Source organism: Pleurodeles waltl, chromosome 3_1, assembly GCF_031143425.1.
Source record: "Pleurodeles waltl isolate 20211129_DDA chromosome 3_1, aPleWal1.hap1.20221129, whole genome shotgun sequence".
In the NCBI taxonomy this organism is placed as follows: domain Eukaryota; kingdom Metazoa; phylum Chordata; class Amphibia; order Caudata; family Salamandridae; genus Pleurodeles; species Pleurodeles waltl.
The window spans coordinates 4,225,887-4,239,292 of record NC_090440.1 but is presented as its reverse complement, the minus strand read 5'-3'; the positions used below and the strand labels follow the sequence as shown (position 1 = coordinate 4,239,292).

Genomic DNA, 13,406 nt, shown 5'->3' with positions numbered 1-13,406 from the left:
GTTTCTGCATTTTTTCATCTGTGGCTTGCCTGTTCTTTATTGCAGCCTCTCGCTGTGGTCTCCTTTTTTTTTCTATGGTGGGGTGCCCACGTCCCACCTGGGGCTCCCACAGAGTCCTCCATCTGTTAGTTGGCTGCGCGGGGAGCCTTATGGCCTGCACAACCGCAGTTATCTCCCCTTTCCCCTTCCAGTACAGACACAGGAGCCAGCAGCAGTTTCTTCTGCTCTGCAGCTTTTGTTTCTGGTTTCTGCCCGCATCTGGAGCAATGTCGATTCTTCTGAACGTAATTTATTGCAGGCACAGAGTAAAAGGCTAGTGCGAACTATCCAGACTGGGGCATGGGCGTGGGCAATCCATCCAGCCAATGCTGCCTTCATTATACTGTGTCCAGTGTATACGGTACCGGGGACCGCCAAGAGAGCTCCTGCCCTAGCAGGGCCTCTTTGTTTTGTTGTTGCTATACTGCACCGTAAGAGGGGCTGCCAAGGACACCTACATCCCCAGATTTAAATTAAACAGTGATGCACCGATGAAACCAGGCAAAGCGGCACACACTTGGTTTTCCTTGTTTTAGTATGAAAAGGCGCAAATCTATCAGTGGACTTGCTGGGCTAATTTTCTTCATCTTGGGCTCGTATTGCTTTGGGTGGGTATACCAAATCACTAGGAGCATATCCATCAGGCCTCCGGACCTCTAAAGGGTTCATCTGTGGAAGTCTGGATTTTCTGGCACTCTGCCCCAGCCTGGGTACAAAGCTATGGTAGCTGTGGAAAGACAATTGCTGGCCACCCAGCAGTAGCAGTAATGGTATACTCTGATTTCATATGTGTGCTAAGAGGCAAAGTGGTGCTTCCACGCTGACAAAATCCCTTGCTACCTCAAGGTGCTACCCACTATGACGCCTAACGGTTCAAGCTATCACAAGACAAAAAATTACATCATCAGTGCACTCAAATCTGTTGGACATTATGAAAGTCCAAGGTTCTTACTGTTCTATATACAGCAGTAGCAATTCTGGCTGTGTAAGAGTGGTGCGCACTTCCAAAATTTATGCTACCTTCAATGTACACAGTTCATGATGAGAAAGTCTTATTTGAGGAAGGGAGTGCTCGAGTGGTTATACACCCAGCCACAGGGTGTGTAAGCTGTCACCTAGGAAAGGTCACAGTCCATGTATGAAATGAAGAAAACCACGGCACATCGCAGGATCGTAGTGAAATCCATTTATTCCTTTGTGATGTATCAGGAAACAAATCCCCTGATCCAATGAAACACACTAGGTAAATAGTTTGAAAGCCAATACAATTTTCATGGTTGTAAGAAAACAGCTGACACGTGTTTCGTCACCATTTACTTTTTCAAGGCTGTGGACATATACAAATGGCATGTGTCAATCACAAAAATTGTTGATAAATTGATAGCAGATTGAATTCTAGTGTGAGCTGCGAATCTACCCAAGATTAGTGAGTTGGAATGAGAAGCCCAGTGCCGCAGGTTGTTAGTATACCATAGACATACCATGAAAAGAGAAGGGGAATACCTCATTCTACTCCCCGTGTATAGTGAAACAACCAGTGATATGGTGAACATATTGTGTTGGCAAAAAGGAAGAATGCCAGTGCAGGTGTAAAACCAAGAATGTCACTAGTTAGAAAGCCGTAAACAATTCCATACAACCAGAAAAGAGATAATATATTTGGTGCCCAAAAAGGAGTAACTATCACCCGCGTTCTGTGTGGAGAAAAAATCGTGTGTGCCTAAAAAAGGTGCGGAAAAGGAGAGAAAAACGGACATACCTTTTAAGATATAGAAGTTATAGATGTATTAACAGACTCCAACTCTCAAGGATGTAAGAAAATATACAAATTATGGCATGGATGATATGAGAGTCCAGAGACCATGACAAGTCTGAAATGTAGAAGAAAACAATGAGCCAGCAAGAAAAGGGAAAGAGGAGAGAGGGCCATAGTATGGTGGTAGTAACAACTAATTAATAAACATCGCTCTACACGTAATGTGTAAAAGTCCAGAACAATATGAGACAATGAATTGTTCTGCTTATTTAATGGCGGGGGAACAGGGTGTTAGCCTTCTCCCTGGTTGAGAAATTTTGTTATGCTGTCATACATGATGCAGCTGGCCATGTATAGACAAAACATGCAATGGCACCGCCATTTTCAGCCATCTAACTGATAAAAATCCTAAGGACAGGGAAGCCGTAAATCATGGGTGTGTTATGGCCAATTATAAGAAACTGAAAAATGAATTGAGGCAAATGTAAACAGAATTGAGATTCGGCTGCCTCTGTAAAGCGTAAGCCCTTATCAAAAATGCTGTTTGCCCAAAAGCCTTTAGCACGCTGTGGTTAGTCATTATAATGCTCCAATCTATTCTTTTCTAAAGATGCAAAAAAACGGCAGATATTGAATAATACCGATATCGCATAAGACAAGTAAAGAACGCGGGGGAAAGCGCCCAACCGCTTATCTGTCCGAGTGCCAAACAACCAAAAATGACGGCTACTGCTGTCATTGTAGACGCGTGTCACCGTAAAAGGGTTCCCTAAGAGGTATGGGGAAATGCGCTCTTACCTGCAACTGGCCTTTCGTCTAATCAGTCTGTGAGCGGCGTCGCATCTGAACCGTGCGCCGGCACACAGCTGTTATTTATATTAGGGAAAGAATGGAAATAGAAAACGGACTAACACACTTAAGGATGTGCAGTCCGCCATCTTGTGAGAGGGGAAAGAAACCAACAGTATGGAAAAATGTAAGAGAAAGTGGTGCATGTGAGCAAAAACAGGTATAAAAACAAAAAACAACGCCATGTAAGTGTATAGTAGAGTAATTTAGTGAAGAAAAGAGAGAGCATATGCCCACAAGGAAATACATGGACATATATAAATTGCCAAATGGTTGTCACAATTACTTTGAAAAACAAGAATAATCACGTTTGAGTATTAAAACGAACATATATAAATTGCCAACTGGTTGTCACAATTACGTTGAAAAACAAGAATAATCACGTTTGAGTATTCGATCGAGGTTACATAGGACATACATGTTGGACAAACTGATTTCATAATTGCTGGAATGACGCACATGTATAGTCACATCCCTGGGGGCAGGTAGAGCTGAGACATGCATGACAATAGTGTACTGCCATCCAGTGTTGCGCGTAGGCACATTGTATTGAGAAAAGTCACAGATTATGCATGTAACCAATTACATTGTAGAGGTGACACTTCCAAATCTAGTATATTATTACAAGGTTGATGGACTACAGAAAGACATGTAGGTCTTTGTCAGTATTAAGCCCCTCCTCCACTGTACATAGTCTGACTATCCATCTACTCTCAAGTTGTCTCAAAAGGAGAGTTTTGTTGCCCAAAGTAGCAATGCCATGTGTTTGTATGTCTAGTCTCTCTTGCAGAGGGTGTGCTGAGTTATAATGAACTGCAAATGGGTAGTCACTGTTATTGTTTTTGATCGCCCGGATATGTTCTTGCAGTCTTTCTTTGAACGGTCTGATTGTGCTACCAACATAGACTTTTTTACATATACAAATGATACAGTATACAGTGAACTTGGTGTTGCAATTCATGAATTGCTTGATGGTATGTGTTATTTTTGTGTTATAACAAAAATTCTTTGTTTTGTCTAAGGCATATTCGCACACATTGCAGTGACCACATTTATAGAAACCCGATGGTGGGGAGGGTAACCAACTATCATTCATGACCATTGGTGGAAAACTGTGACACAATTTATCCCTCAAGGTGCGGCCTCTGCGATGGATCATGTCTGGTCTGTTTTTTAGACCTTTCTTAAGGGTCTCATCAGATAGTAAAATGTGCCAGTTATTCTTAAGAATCTTGAATACTTCTGCACTGGCACAGGTGTATGTTGTTATGAATGCTGGGGCCTTCTTTTTGTCAACCTGTTTGCGTGGTTTCTTATGAAAAAGAGATGCTATGTCGATCTTTAAAATCCTTTCACGTGTGTTGCTTAGCAGTTTCTTGGAGTAACCTCTATTGAGAAAGTGATGCTCTAGTAATTGCAGCTGTTTCGAAAATTCTAGGTCTTCTTGGCAGTTGCGTCTGATCCTCACAGCTTCACCAAAGGTGATAGCTTTAATTGGGGAATGTGGATGTGCACTGCTAGCATGTAAAATGGAATTTGAAGCTGTTGCTTTTCTGAATAACTTAGAGCAAATATGATTTCCTTCGGTGTACAATGTCAAGTCTAAAAAGTCAACGCTTTCTGAGCTAGCACAGCTGGTGAAGTGTATGTTGTATTGATTGACATTTAGATATTTGATAAACAACTCTAAAGAAATGTGATGTGATAACAAAATTTCTCAACGAGGGAGAAGGCTAGCACCCTGTTCCCCCGCCATTAAATAAGCAGAACAATTCATTGTCTCATATTGTTCTGGACTTTTACACATTACGTGTAGAGCGATGTTTATTAATTAGTTGTTACTACCACCATACTATGGCCCTCTCTCCTCTTTCCATTTTCTTGTTGGCTCATTGTTTTCTTCTACATTTCAGACTTGTCATGGTCTCTGGACTCTCATATCATCCATGCCATAATTTGTATATTTTCTTACATCCTTGAGAATTGGAGTCTGTTAATACATCTATAACTTCTATATCTTAAAAGGTATGTCCGTTTTTCTCTCCTTTTCCGCACCTTTTTTAGGCACACGCGATTTTTTCTCCACACAGAACGCGGGTGATAGTTACTCCTTTTTGGGCACCAAATATAATATCTCTTCTCTGTTTGTATGGAATCTTTTACGGCTTTCTAACTAGTGACATTCTTGGTTTTACACCTGCACTGGCATTCTTCCTTTTTGCCAACACAATATGTTCACCATATCACTGGTTGTTTCACTATACACGGGGAGTAGAATGAGGTATTCCCCTTCTCTTTTCATGGTATGTCTATGGTATACTACCAACCTGCGGCACTGGGCTTCTCATTCCAACTCACTAATCTTGGGTAGATTCGCAGCTCACACTAGAATTCAATCTGCTATCAATTTATCAACAATTTTTGTGATTGACACATGCCATTTGTATATGTCCACAGCCTTGAAAAAGTCAATGGTGACGAAACACGTGTCAGCTGTTTTCTTACAACCATGAAAATTGTATTGGCTTTCAAACTACTTACCTAGTGTGTTTCATTGGATCAGGGGATGTGTTTCCTGATACATCACAAAGAAATAAATGGATTTCACTACGATCCTGCGATGTGCCGTGGTTTTCTTCATTTCTTAGTGTTCTGTTTAACAATTGTATTTGTTCAAAAAGCAACAAAGAGAACAAGATATCCATACAGCCAACTCGTGTTTCATCCCATTCAGAATTCCTCAAGGTTGCAAACAAACATATTTAAGTCTGCAGTTGCAACTTTGTATGAATGATATACCAGGCAACAAAATACAGCAATATAATCATATAATCATTGTCTCCATCGGCCATATCCAAATCATAAAAAGTGTTTATGAAAGGTAATGGGGAATAACCATGCAGTAAAAAATATATAGAGTTAAGATATTCCAAGATCCCTTGTTCATGGTCCCGAATGAGTGTTCAATTAGCGTATTGTTCATAGAAAGATGGCCAGTGCCTGATGCAAAGTCCCATTCACAATCCCATCTAGGCACTTAGATATTACAGGCTGCTCTTCTGTCTAGATACAGTCTTTAGCTGGTGAAGTTCTGAATAGTGATTGCGATGTGAATTAGAAACACCACGCATAATCTCAGTTATTAGTGAGTAAAGGTCAATGAAAAGGCAAGACAAGTGTACCTAGCGAAGGCAATATCAAATATAAAGATTAGAGATCACAAAAGGAGCTGAAGACAGTGAAAATGAAACATACGCAGAGGATGCCCATATAATTTCCCGGTTGATCACAAAAATTGAAACTCGTCTACTCACAAAAAGAAATCAGCTGTGGCTCCAGTTAAAAAGTGTTGAAGAACACAACGAAGTTCACGTAATGAATAGAATAGATATCGTCGATAAGTGTGGCTATGATGACAGTTTATTAAAGGGAAAAAAGGAAAGTGTGAAAAGGGAATAGTTTATAAATGTGAGTAACTTAGACAAAAAATAGGGATGTGTTAAAACCAATTAGATCAGTTAAGGGAAAATTATTGACCACTCAAATAGTGGAGAAGAGGCTCATAACTCTTGTCTCACCGGGTACTTGACTAAAGGTAGCCTAAAACTGATGTTCGGCTCTCCACGAAATATGTATAAATCGCAAGATGAGATGTCCTTAAAGCCTATGCTTGACTGTTGGCGCCCATTTCCCCCTGGTGGGGGCATCTTGCACAGCCCGTCTCCGGCCAGATAGGTGAAACCCCTTCTGCCAGTACTCCTCAGGCTGCAGAGCTCCTCTAAGAGCCTAAACTCCGCCCCTAGCTGGCATCAGTCTGAACCATTCCCACCAAAACCTCGAATGCGAGCCGCCCCGTGTAGGCTCCAGAGGTCTGGGCTTCCCGTTTATCCTAGTGGTATGGACTGGCCCAGGTGCAGTATGACAAACTAATGATCAGATGCACATTTCTTCCATACCCCATTCCTCTTCTAGGAACTAAGTCAATACCTTATAATTGCTCCTTTAGTGTGGGGAACGCTGTTTGTTGCTTCTGATGAGGAACAGAGTAACTAACTCGGCCTAGGAGGGGCAACAAAGGCCTGGCATCTGATTATGAGCTGAGCCAGTGAAAAGTCTCATAAGATGTGGATTTAGAGAACTTTCAAATCAATCCCACAGTGAGTTTGTTTTAACCCAGCTTGACACTTTACTAGACTGTGTAGGCAGATTTCACCCATATGTTTAATACAGTGAAAGTACTATAGGTTTTCCAGTAAACCCTAGTGACGAATCGATGAATGCCCACTTATACTATGAGGCCTTGCCTGGATCGGCACCAACGCTTGCAGAGTCCCTTCTGCACCAGGCTACTTGTGCGTATTTACCGGGCTCAACGGTAGTCTTAAACACGCAGCCCTCAGTACCGCTCACCCTACCTGTTCATGCGTGGCCTTATCTTAAAAGACGGGCACTGGTGGTAAACACTCTCTGTCCACTAACCGTGAAATCACAGTGGGTGGGACTCAGGTATTGAGACTCAATCACAACAAAAGTACAAACCTTGGGTAGTCAAGCGAAACATCCTGGTGGAGGAAATGCGCAGAACCCATCAGCCTCATAACCCTTCCAGTGTTCTTGTGTTGCTTGCACTCTCTGGATGCTGGATGAGTCATTTTTTCTACCTGAAAAATAAATCCCTGTGCAGATGTATCCAGCTGTTTATTAACTGCGGTCACCCCTGCAAGGTCTGGTGACTTCAGATCAATTTCTCGCCCGATTTTAGCCTTTCTGTCCCTACGTTATCTATTGGCTAATATACTTTTACTGGGGAGACCTGCTCCCCTAGAGCTAAAGCAGCCATCACAGCCTGTATAAGAAATATTCCTCTTTCAGATTTGTGTAAGGTGGTTACTTTGAAATCAGTTCACTTGTTCACAATACAGTAGTGCGTTGGTCCTGGTGCAAAAGCTGACTCTGGTGAAGCTGCTCTAAAAAATCTCTTTGATCTACCGTAAGCGTGTGTTTGCTTCTGTCTTTACCATCTCATATACGATAAAGTTGTTATTCCTTTCACCCAACAGCAACGTTTTTAGCTTGCAATTGTATCTTGAGGTTCAAGACTACAAACCCTACAGTACAGAAGACATGGTTTCTTGTAGTCCTGGTTTTGCATCATAAGAATCTTCTCCGAAGACACAAAAAGCGGTTGTATGTCGGAACCACACATTCCGTTGCAACGCACATCGTTACCACAAGTGCGTTACAATGAGAATGCCATTACTACACTTATGCCTTACCACGCATGCCTTTACACCGAATTATGTTTTAAAAGCATGTGTTTTAAAGGCATATGCGTGGTAAAAGCCCCCCCAGCCCAATACCCTCCCAAATCCAAATACCACCACCCGCCCTAAAACAATCCCTGCACCCCCAGACCAAATCACCCCACCCTACTCCCAAATACCTACCCCCAGCCCGAAAACCTAACCCCCCCACCCACAATCCCCCTCATCTTACTCCTACCCCCACCCCTCCCTAAAACAGTACCTCCACCCCCAATCCCACTCACCTTACTCCTACCCCCGCTCTAAAACCTAACCCTCCACCCGCCACCCCTCCATAAAACAGTACCCTTCACTGCCACCCTGAATCCCTCTTACCTCACACCTAAGGCGCGTTGCAGGTCGTTCTGAGGACATAGTAATGGCTGTTTCCCATGAAAACCCTCCCTCCTCCTTGTCCTCTTTTCATGAGCATTCGGGACTGAAACTTTCTTACACATATCAAGCCTAAAGAACTTGCTTAAAAAAGAACTGATCTAACTGCTGGTAAAGGGCATCATATGAGGCTAGGCTCAGAAGGACAGGACGCTTGTTTCATCTCTTACAGTATAAGCCTACTAGGCTGTGCCTTTCCTCAATATTGGACATGTAAGCAGCAACATGTGCTGTACATGCTGCCATGGAGCTTTAAGAGAGGATTTCTGGAGTCGTACTGTGTACATTTTGGAGAACCTTGCCTACGACAAGCTTTTGGAGAGTGTTCTGCAATATATGAACTTGGACTTTTCACCCCATCCATTGAAGTAGGGACACATATATTGATATCAAGTGTTCTGGGGTCCATGCATGGAGCAAAGAATTATTGTAATGTTTATGACTTCAGTGAAGATTGCTACGATGCAGAACCAGATCTACAAGGTCCTCTGATGAGATAAAAATGGGTATCTTGGGACACCAAGAGTTGGAAGAGGAACCCATATTGACTGCAGTTCTGCTGAATCAAGTTTAAGTCTATTGGAAACCCACAACGCTTCTACTACAGAATGGGAGGTTTGGCAGAAAGAAAATTGAGCTTGTTGAGAAGGCCATCATGGAGCAGTACATCGGAAATACTGGGGCTGTAACACCCTGGGCGAACTCTTTGACAGCAGCCCTCTCCTGTCCTATAATGACCAGGTGGAACACTGCAACATCCATTGGGGACCTTCTTACACATCATGCCATGTCCCACTCATGAGGCACCACATGGCACATTACTGATGCGGAGCCCTTGCCCCACGCTCTTCTCCAATACCTTCAAACAGGAGGAAATGTCAGTCGCCTCATCACTTGGCTATGTGGGCGCTTTGAGACCTCATCCAGCTGGTCGTCACAGATCTATGCAACAAATAGGAGCCAGACCCTGACAGACCACTTCCTGACAAAGAAAGGGACAGGATCGAAGCTTACCAAGCGATAGACAGAATAGAGGAATGCCAGGTTCAAGCTTATACATTTCTTTGCACCACACAGGGCTTACCTAACCCCAGAGAAAATTAACTGTTTTTTTCTCTGTGCCAATGTAACCTGCCCCTGATGCTTAATGGTTGACACAGATCTGCGGCATATGTCGTGAACGTGCACCTCACTTACACATTACACAGCTAACTGACCTGGTACCGCTCTATACTTGGGGGACCTGCGCCTTAGGTGGCTTCCCGTGGCCCTCAGGGTGGTAGGTTGAGGCGTGCTGCTTGGACTTGGCCCTACTCCTGCCATGGTGTGCCATCACCCACCGCTGGTGGGCTGGCCCGCCATCCTCAGACCCTAGCATTGTGGATGCTCTTCATCCTGGCTTGGGCCAAGGCTGAGAACACCATGCTGTCGCTCTGAACCCATCTTAATCAGGCTTCCTTCCCTGGTTTTACTGGCTTGCAGCACTTAATCCCACCTCCCTTTTAGGACATGAAATGGACCTTCACCCTCACCCAATGCTGACACTAAAACCGTTCTTAAGGCTCTAATTGCGCCTCTTTGGGCTTAGAGGCCTCTAATTCCAAGCGAACAGCGACCTCCTCTCTACTTTTCATGCATCCCACCTCGCCACTGAGGTGCACACACAAGTTCCTGAACCAGTCGCCTCACCCTGCCAGCCTCCCACCTCCCTTTGTTCTTCTCTTTTCCTTCCGTCCCTCTTCCTATAAACCTGCCTGTTGCGTCCCTTCCCCGTTCGGGAGGAAATACACTCTTTTGATAACTAACTTCGATCTGCAACCTCCCAGAATGCTGAATGCTTATGCTTCCATATACTTTTGTCGTTACTGCAATAAAAACTCAATAAAAACATTACAGAATTGGAAGAGTACAGCGGATCCTTGCTCCCACCCAGATGAGGCTTTAACAGCGTCCTAATTCTACTTATTCAGGTCTCACTTGTGCTCCTAGCATGCTAACAGAGCTGGATCAGCAGAACAGTATTAAGCTGCTCCTGACACTACCCGCAACTTGTTGTTCTTGATAAAGCTAAGACGCCGGAAGAACCAGCCAGTAAAGGAAGATGCATTAGTACTCCCGAGAGAATCCTCCGTGGGTCGAGGGATCATCCTTCCATTGGGTCCTGAAAGCTTTGAGTGTCTTGAATGGGGACACATAGCCTGTCATTGTCCCCACAAGCTTAAACCGAAGCAATGGGCATTGGTGTGGTAGGAATACAACATGTTGCCATCCATAAGAATGTAATGTGCCTATCAATTGAATACCTACTGAAGGGCGGGTAAATGTGTGCCTCCAGACGGTGATTAGCTACTCTGTAAGTAGTAAGGCAAAAGAGGGAGCTGGGATTGACATTATTTTTACATATGAGGACCACAAAGACATATTCTACCACTGAAGTGCAGTTCACATTAATAGAAGAGACCAAGCTCAGGCCTCTAGGAATCCTTCTAACATACCGAAACGTGTTGTTCTGTAAACGGACAGCTCCTTGTTTAAGGATTTGCTCATGAACAGGAAGAAACATATGAGTGGCTACATGAAGCCCTGATTGTTCATGATACTGAATGTCAGTCTGTCACTAGAGAAATAAATAGGAAAACCAGCAGATAAAATCAAAAGGAACTGAAAGAGAATAGTGAGAGTTTCAGGACGTTCAGAAAGAGTACCCAAAGCCTGGAGAATAAATGTCTGCATCACCTTCAGGGACAGTCAAGAAAACTCTCTCTCTCTACAGTATGCTTTGCTAAGAGACACATGAAGGAGATACCAGTCCTCTGCGTTCAGAGATATTACTATTACTAGAATATCGGATAGTACATCCAAGCCAGAACACACAGCTCTTGGAAGATCAACAGTTTAAAGAAACAGTTCTCAAGTTGGCTCACAGGAATGTAACTGGGGGTCACCAAGGCACAGGCTGCATGGTGTTGGAGAAACTACTGAATACTTCCTACTCTTATCTGCAAGACCTCTCTGGGTGAATATGACAAGACGGTTGGGATTGTAAGGCTATCCGGAACACTCGACACCTTTAATCTCTCAGTTGGATACACCCCAACAAAGGATGATATCAATGCCTCGCTGAGCCTCCTGCAATTCACCTCGGGGAGCTGGAAAAAGTGACAGAAGAATAAGAAGTGGCCCTGGGCTTTCAAAACTAACCTCCTAGGCCCCAGCCCACCAGGGAAATGTCAGGTAAAAACCAAGGGCCTCTCCAGCTCTTTCAAGAACTTCCACAGCAGGTTAAGGATGGCACCATTATGGCAGGGTAGGTAGAATGTAGTCAAGCTTTGCCACTATAAATGTCAACATAACCCCAGGATGGCAATATGGGACCATATTACTCACGGATACCCTTCATGTATCTTTTATATCCCTTGATTATTTTGGAGCAGTTAGCTTGAAAAAGCTGTGTTCTTCTAAGTGCTGCTAACAGTGAGCATTGATGGAGCTCCATAATCGACAAGCTACGCTTGCCTAGAGTAAAATCCTGCATAATTTGGCATTGTAGGTTGAGCACACCCATGATTGATCACTGCATTGAACGCTCTGCTGCATCAGAATCTACAGTCTATGATAATAAATGTGTCAGTCTAGCGGGGGCATCATTAAGTGGGAAGGGCCCTCTAGTCTGGAGAAGTACGCTTCACGGTGGCCTGATGGGGCATGACTGTGAGCCCTGTGGGCTCCTATCATTGGAGCATGTCAGCTGTTCTTTGGCCTCTGGTGCGGACAGTGCCTGAAGACAATATTTGTGGACTGTGGGAGGCTCCAGTCCTGGTGCGGATGGCACGGGGCGTGCAGTCACTCCTGATCTGCCATTCTGTGGTGGTCTTGCACTCAACGTGCTTACAGTGCATGGTCTACTGTGCGGGTGTCTGGTGTGGCAAGATTGATGCTGTGAGTACAACAAATGCTTTGCACTTCTCCAAGATTGGCCTAACTACTCGACCAAGCTACCATAAAAATTATACCTCATTTTTGCTGGCCTTAGGACTCTGGACACTTTACTACTGCTAACCGGTGCTAAAGTGCATGTGCTCTCTCCCTAAAAACATTGGCTCATACCCAATTGGGATATTTATTTTACTTGTAAGTCCCTAGTAAAGTGCACTACATGGGCCCAGGGACTGTAAATTAAATGCAACTAATGGGCCTGCAGCACTGATTGTGCCACCCACATAAATAGCCCTTTAACTATGTCTCAGGCCTGCTATAACAAGGCCTGTGTATGCAGATTCACTGCCACTTCAACTTGGCATTAAAAAGCTCTTGCTAAGCCTTAAGCTCCCCTTTTTCTACATATAAGTCACCCTAAGGTAGGCCCTAGGTAACGCATAGGGCAGGGTGCTATGTAGGTAAAAGGAGGACATGTACATATGTGTTTTATATGTCCTGGTAGTGAAAAACTCCTAAATTCATTTTCCACTACTGTGAGGCCTGCTCCTTTCAGAGACTAGCATTAGGACTGCCCTCATATACTTTTTGAGTGGTAGATTCTGATCTGAAAGGGGTAACCAGGTCATATTCGGTATGACCAGAACGGTAATAGAAAATCCTGCTTATTGGTGAGGTTTCGATTTTATATTACTATTTTAGAAATGCCACTTTTAGAAAGTGAGCATTTCTCTGCACTTAAAAACCCCATCTGTTCCTTACAGCCTGTCTTCAATCAATGTCTGGGCTGGGCTGGTCGACAGCTCCCTTGCCCATTTCACTCAGACAATCACAAACACAGGACACTCAGTCACACCTGCACTCATCTGCATATTGAATGGGTCTTCCTGGGCTGGAAGGGTGGAGGGCCTGACACTTACATTTCAAAGGCTAGTGGCCTGCCCTCACACAATGGACTGCCAAACCCCCTACTGGGACCCTGGCAGACAGGACTGTACAGAAAGAGAAACTTGTGCAATTCAAAACCACTCTTTGAAGTCTCCCCCACTTCAAAGGCATTTGGGTATGTAAACTGGGTCTCTGACCTCACCAACACAGACACTTCTGGACCTGAAACCTATCAAGAGGAA

General features: G+C 43.9%; 1 protein-coding gene across 2 annotated transcripts in view; it reads left to right on the top strand.

The window, feature by feature from the left end:
- Positions 1–13,406, top strand: part of AGBL2 (AGBL carboxypeptidase 2) — a 466,988-nt gene that overhangs the window by 414,619 nt on the left and 38,963 nt on the right. The window contains exon 22 of one of the 2 annotated variants that reach the window (XM_069221604.1): positions 4,558–4,669. The exons of the other annotated variant lie outside the window; for it this stretch is intronic. Coding sequence (XP_069077705.1) covers positions 4,558–4,652 — 95 coding nt within the window. The 3' untranslated portion in view covers positions 4,653–4,669. Of the gene's footprint in view, positions 1–4,557; positions 4,670–13,406 lie in introns of those variants that run through there. 2 annotated transcript variants of the gene reach the window in all.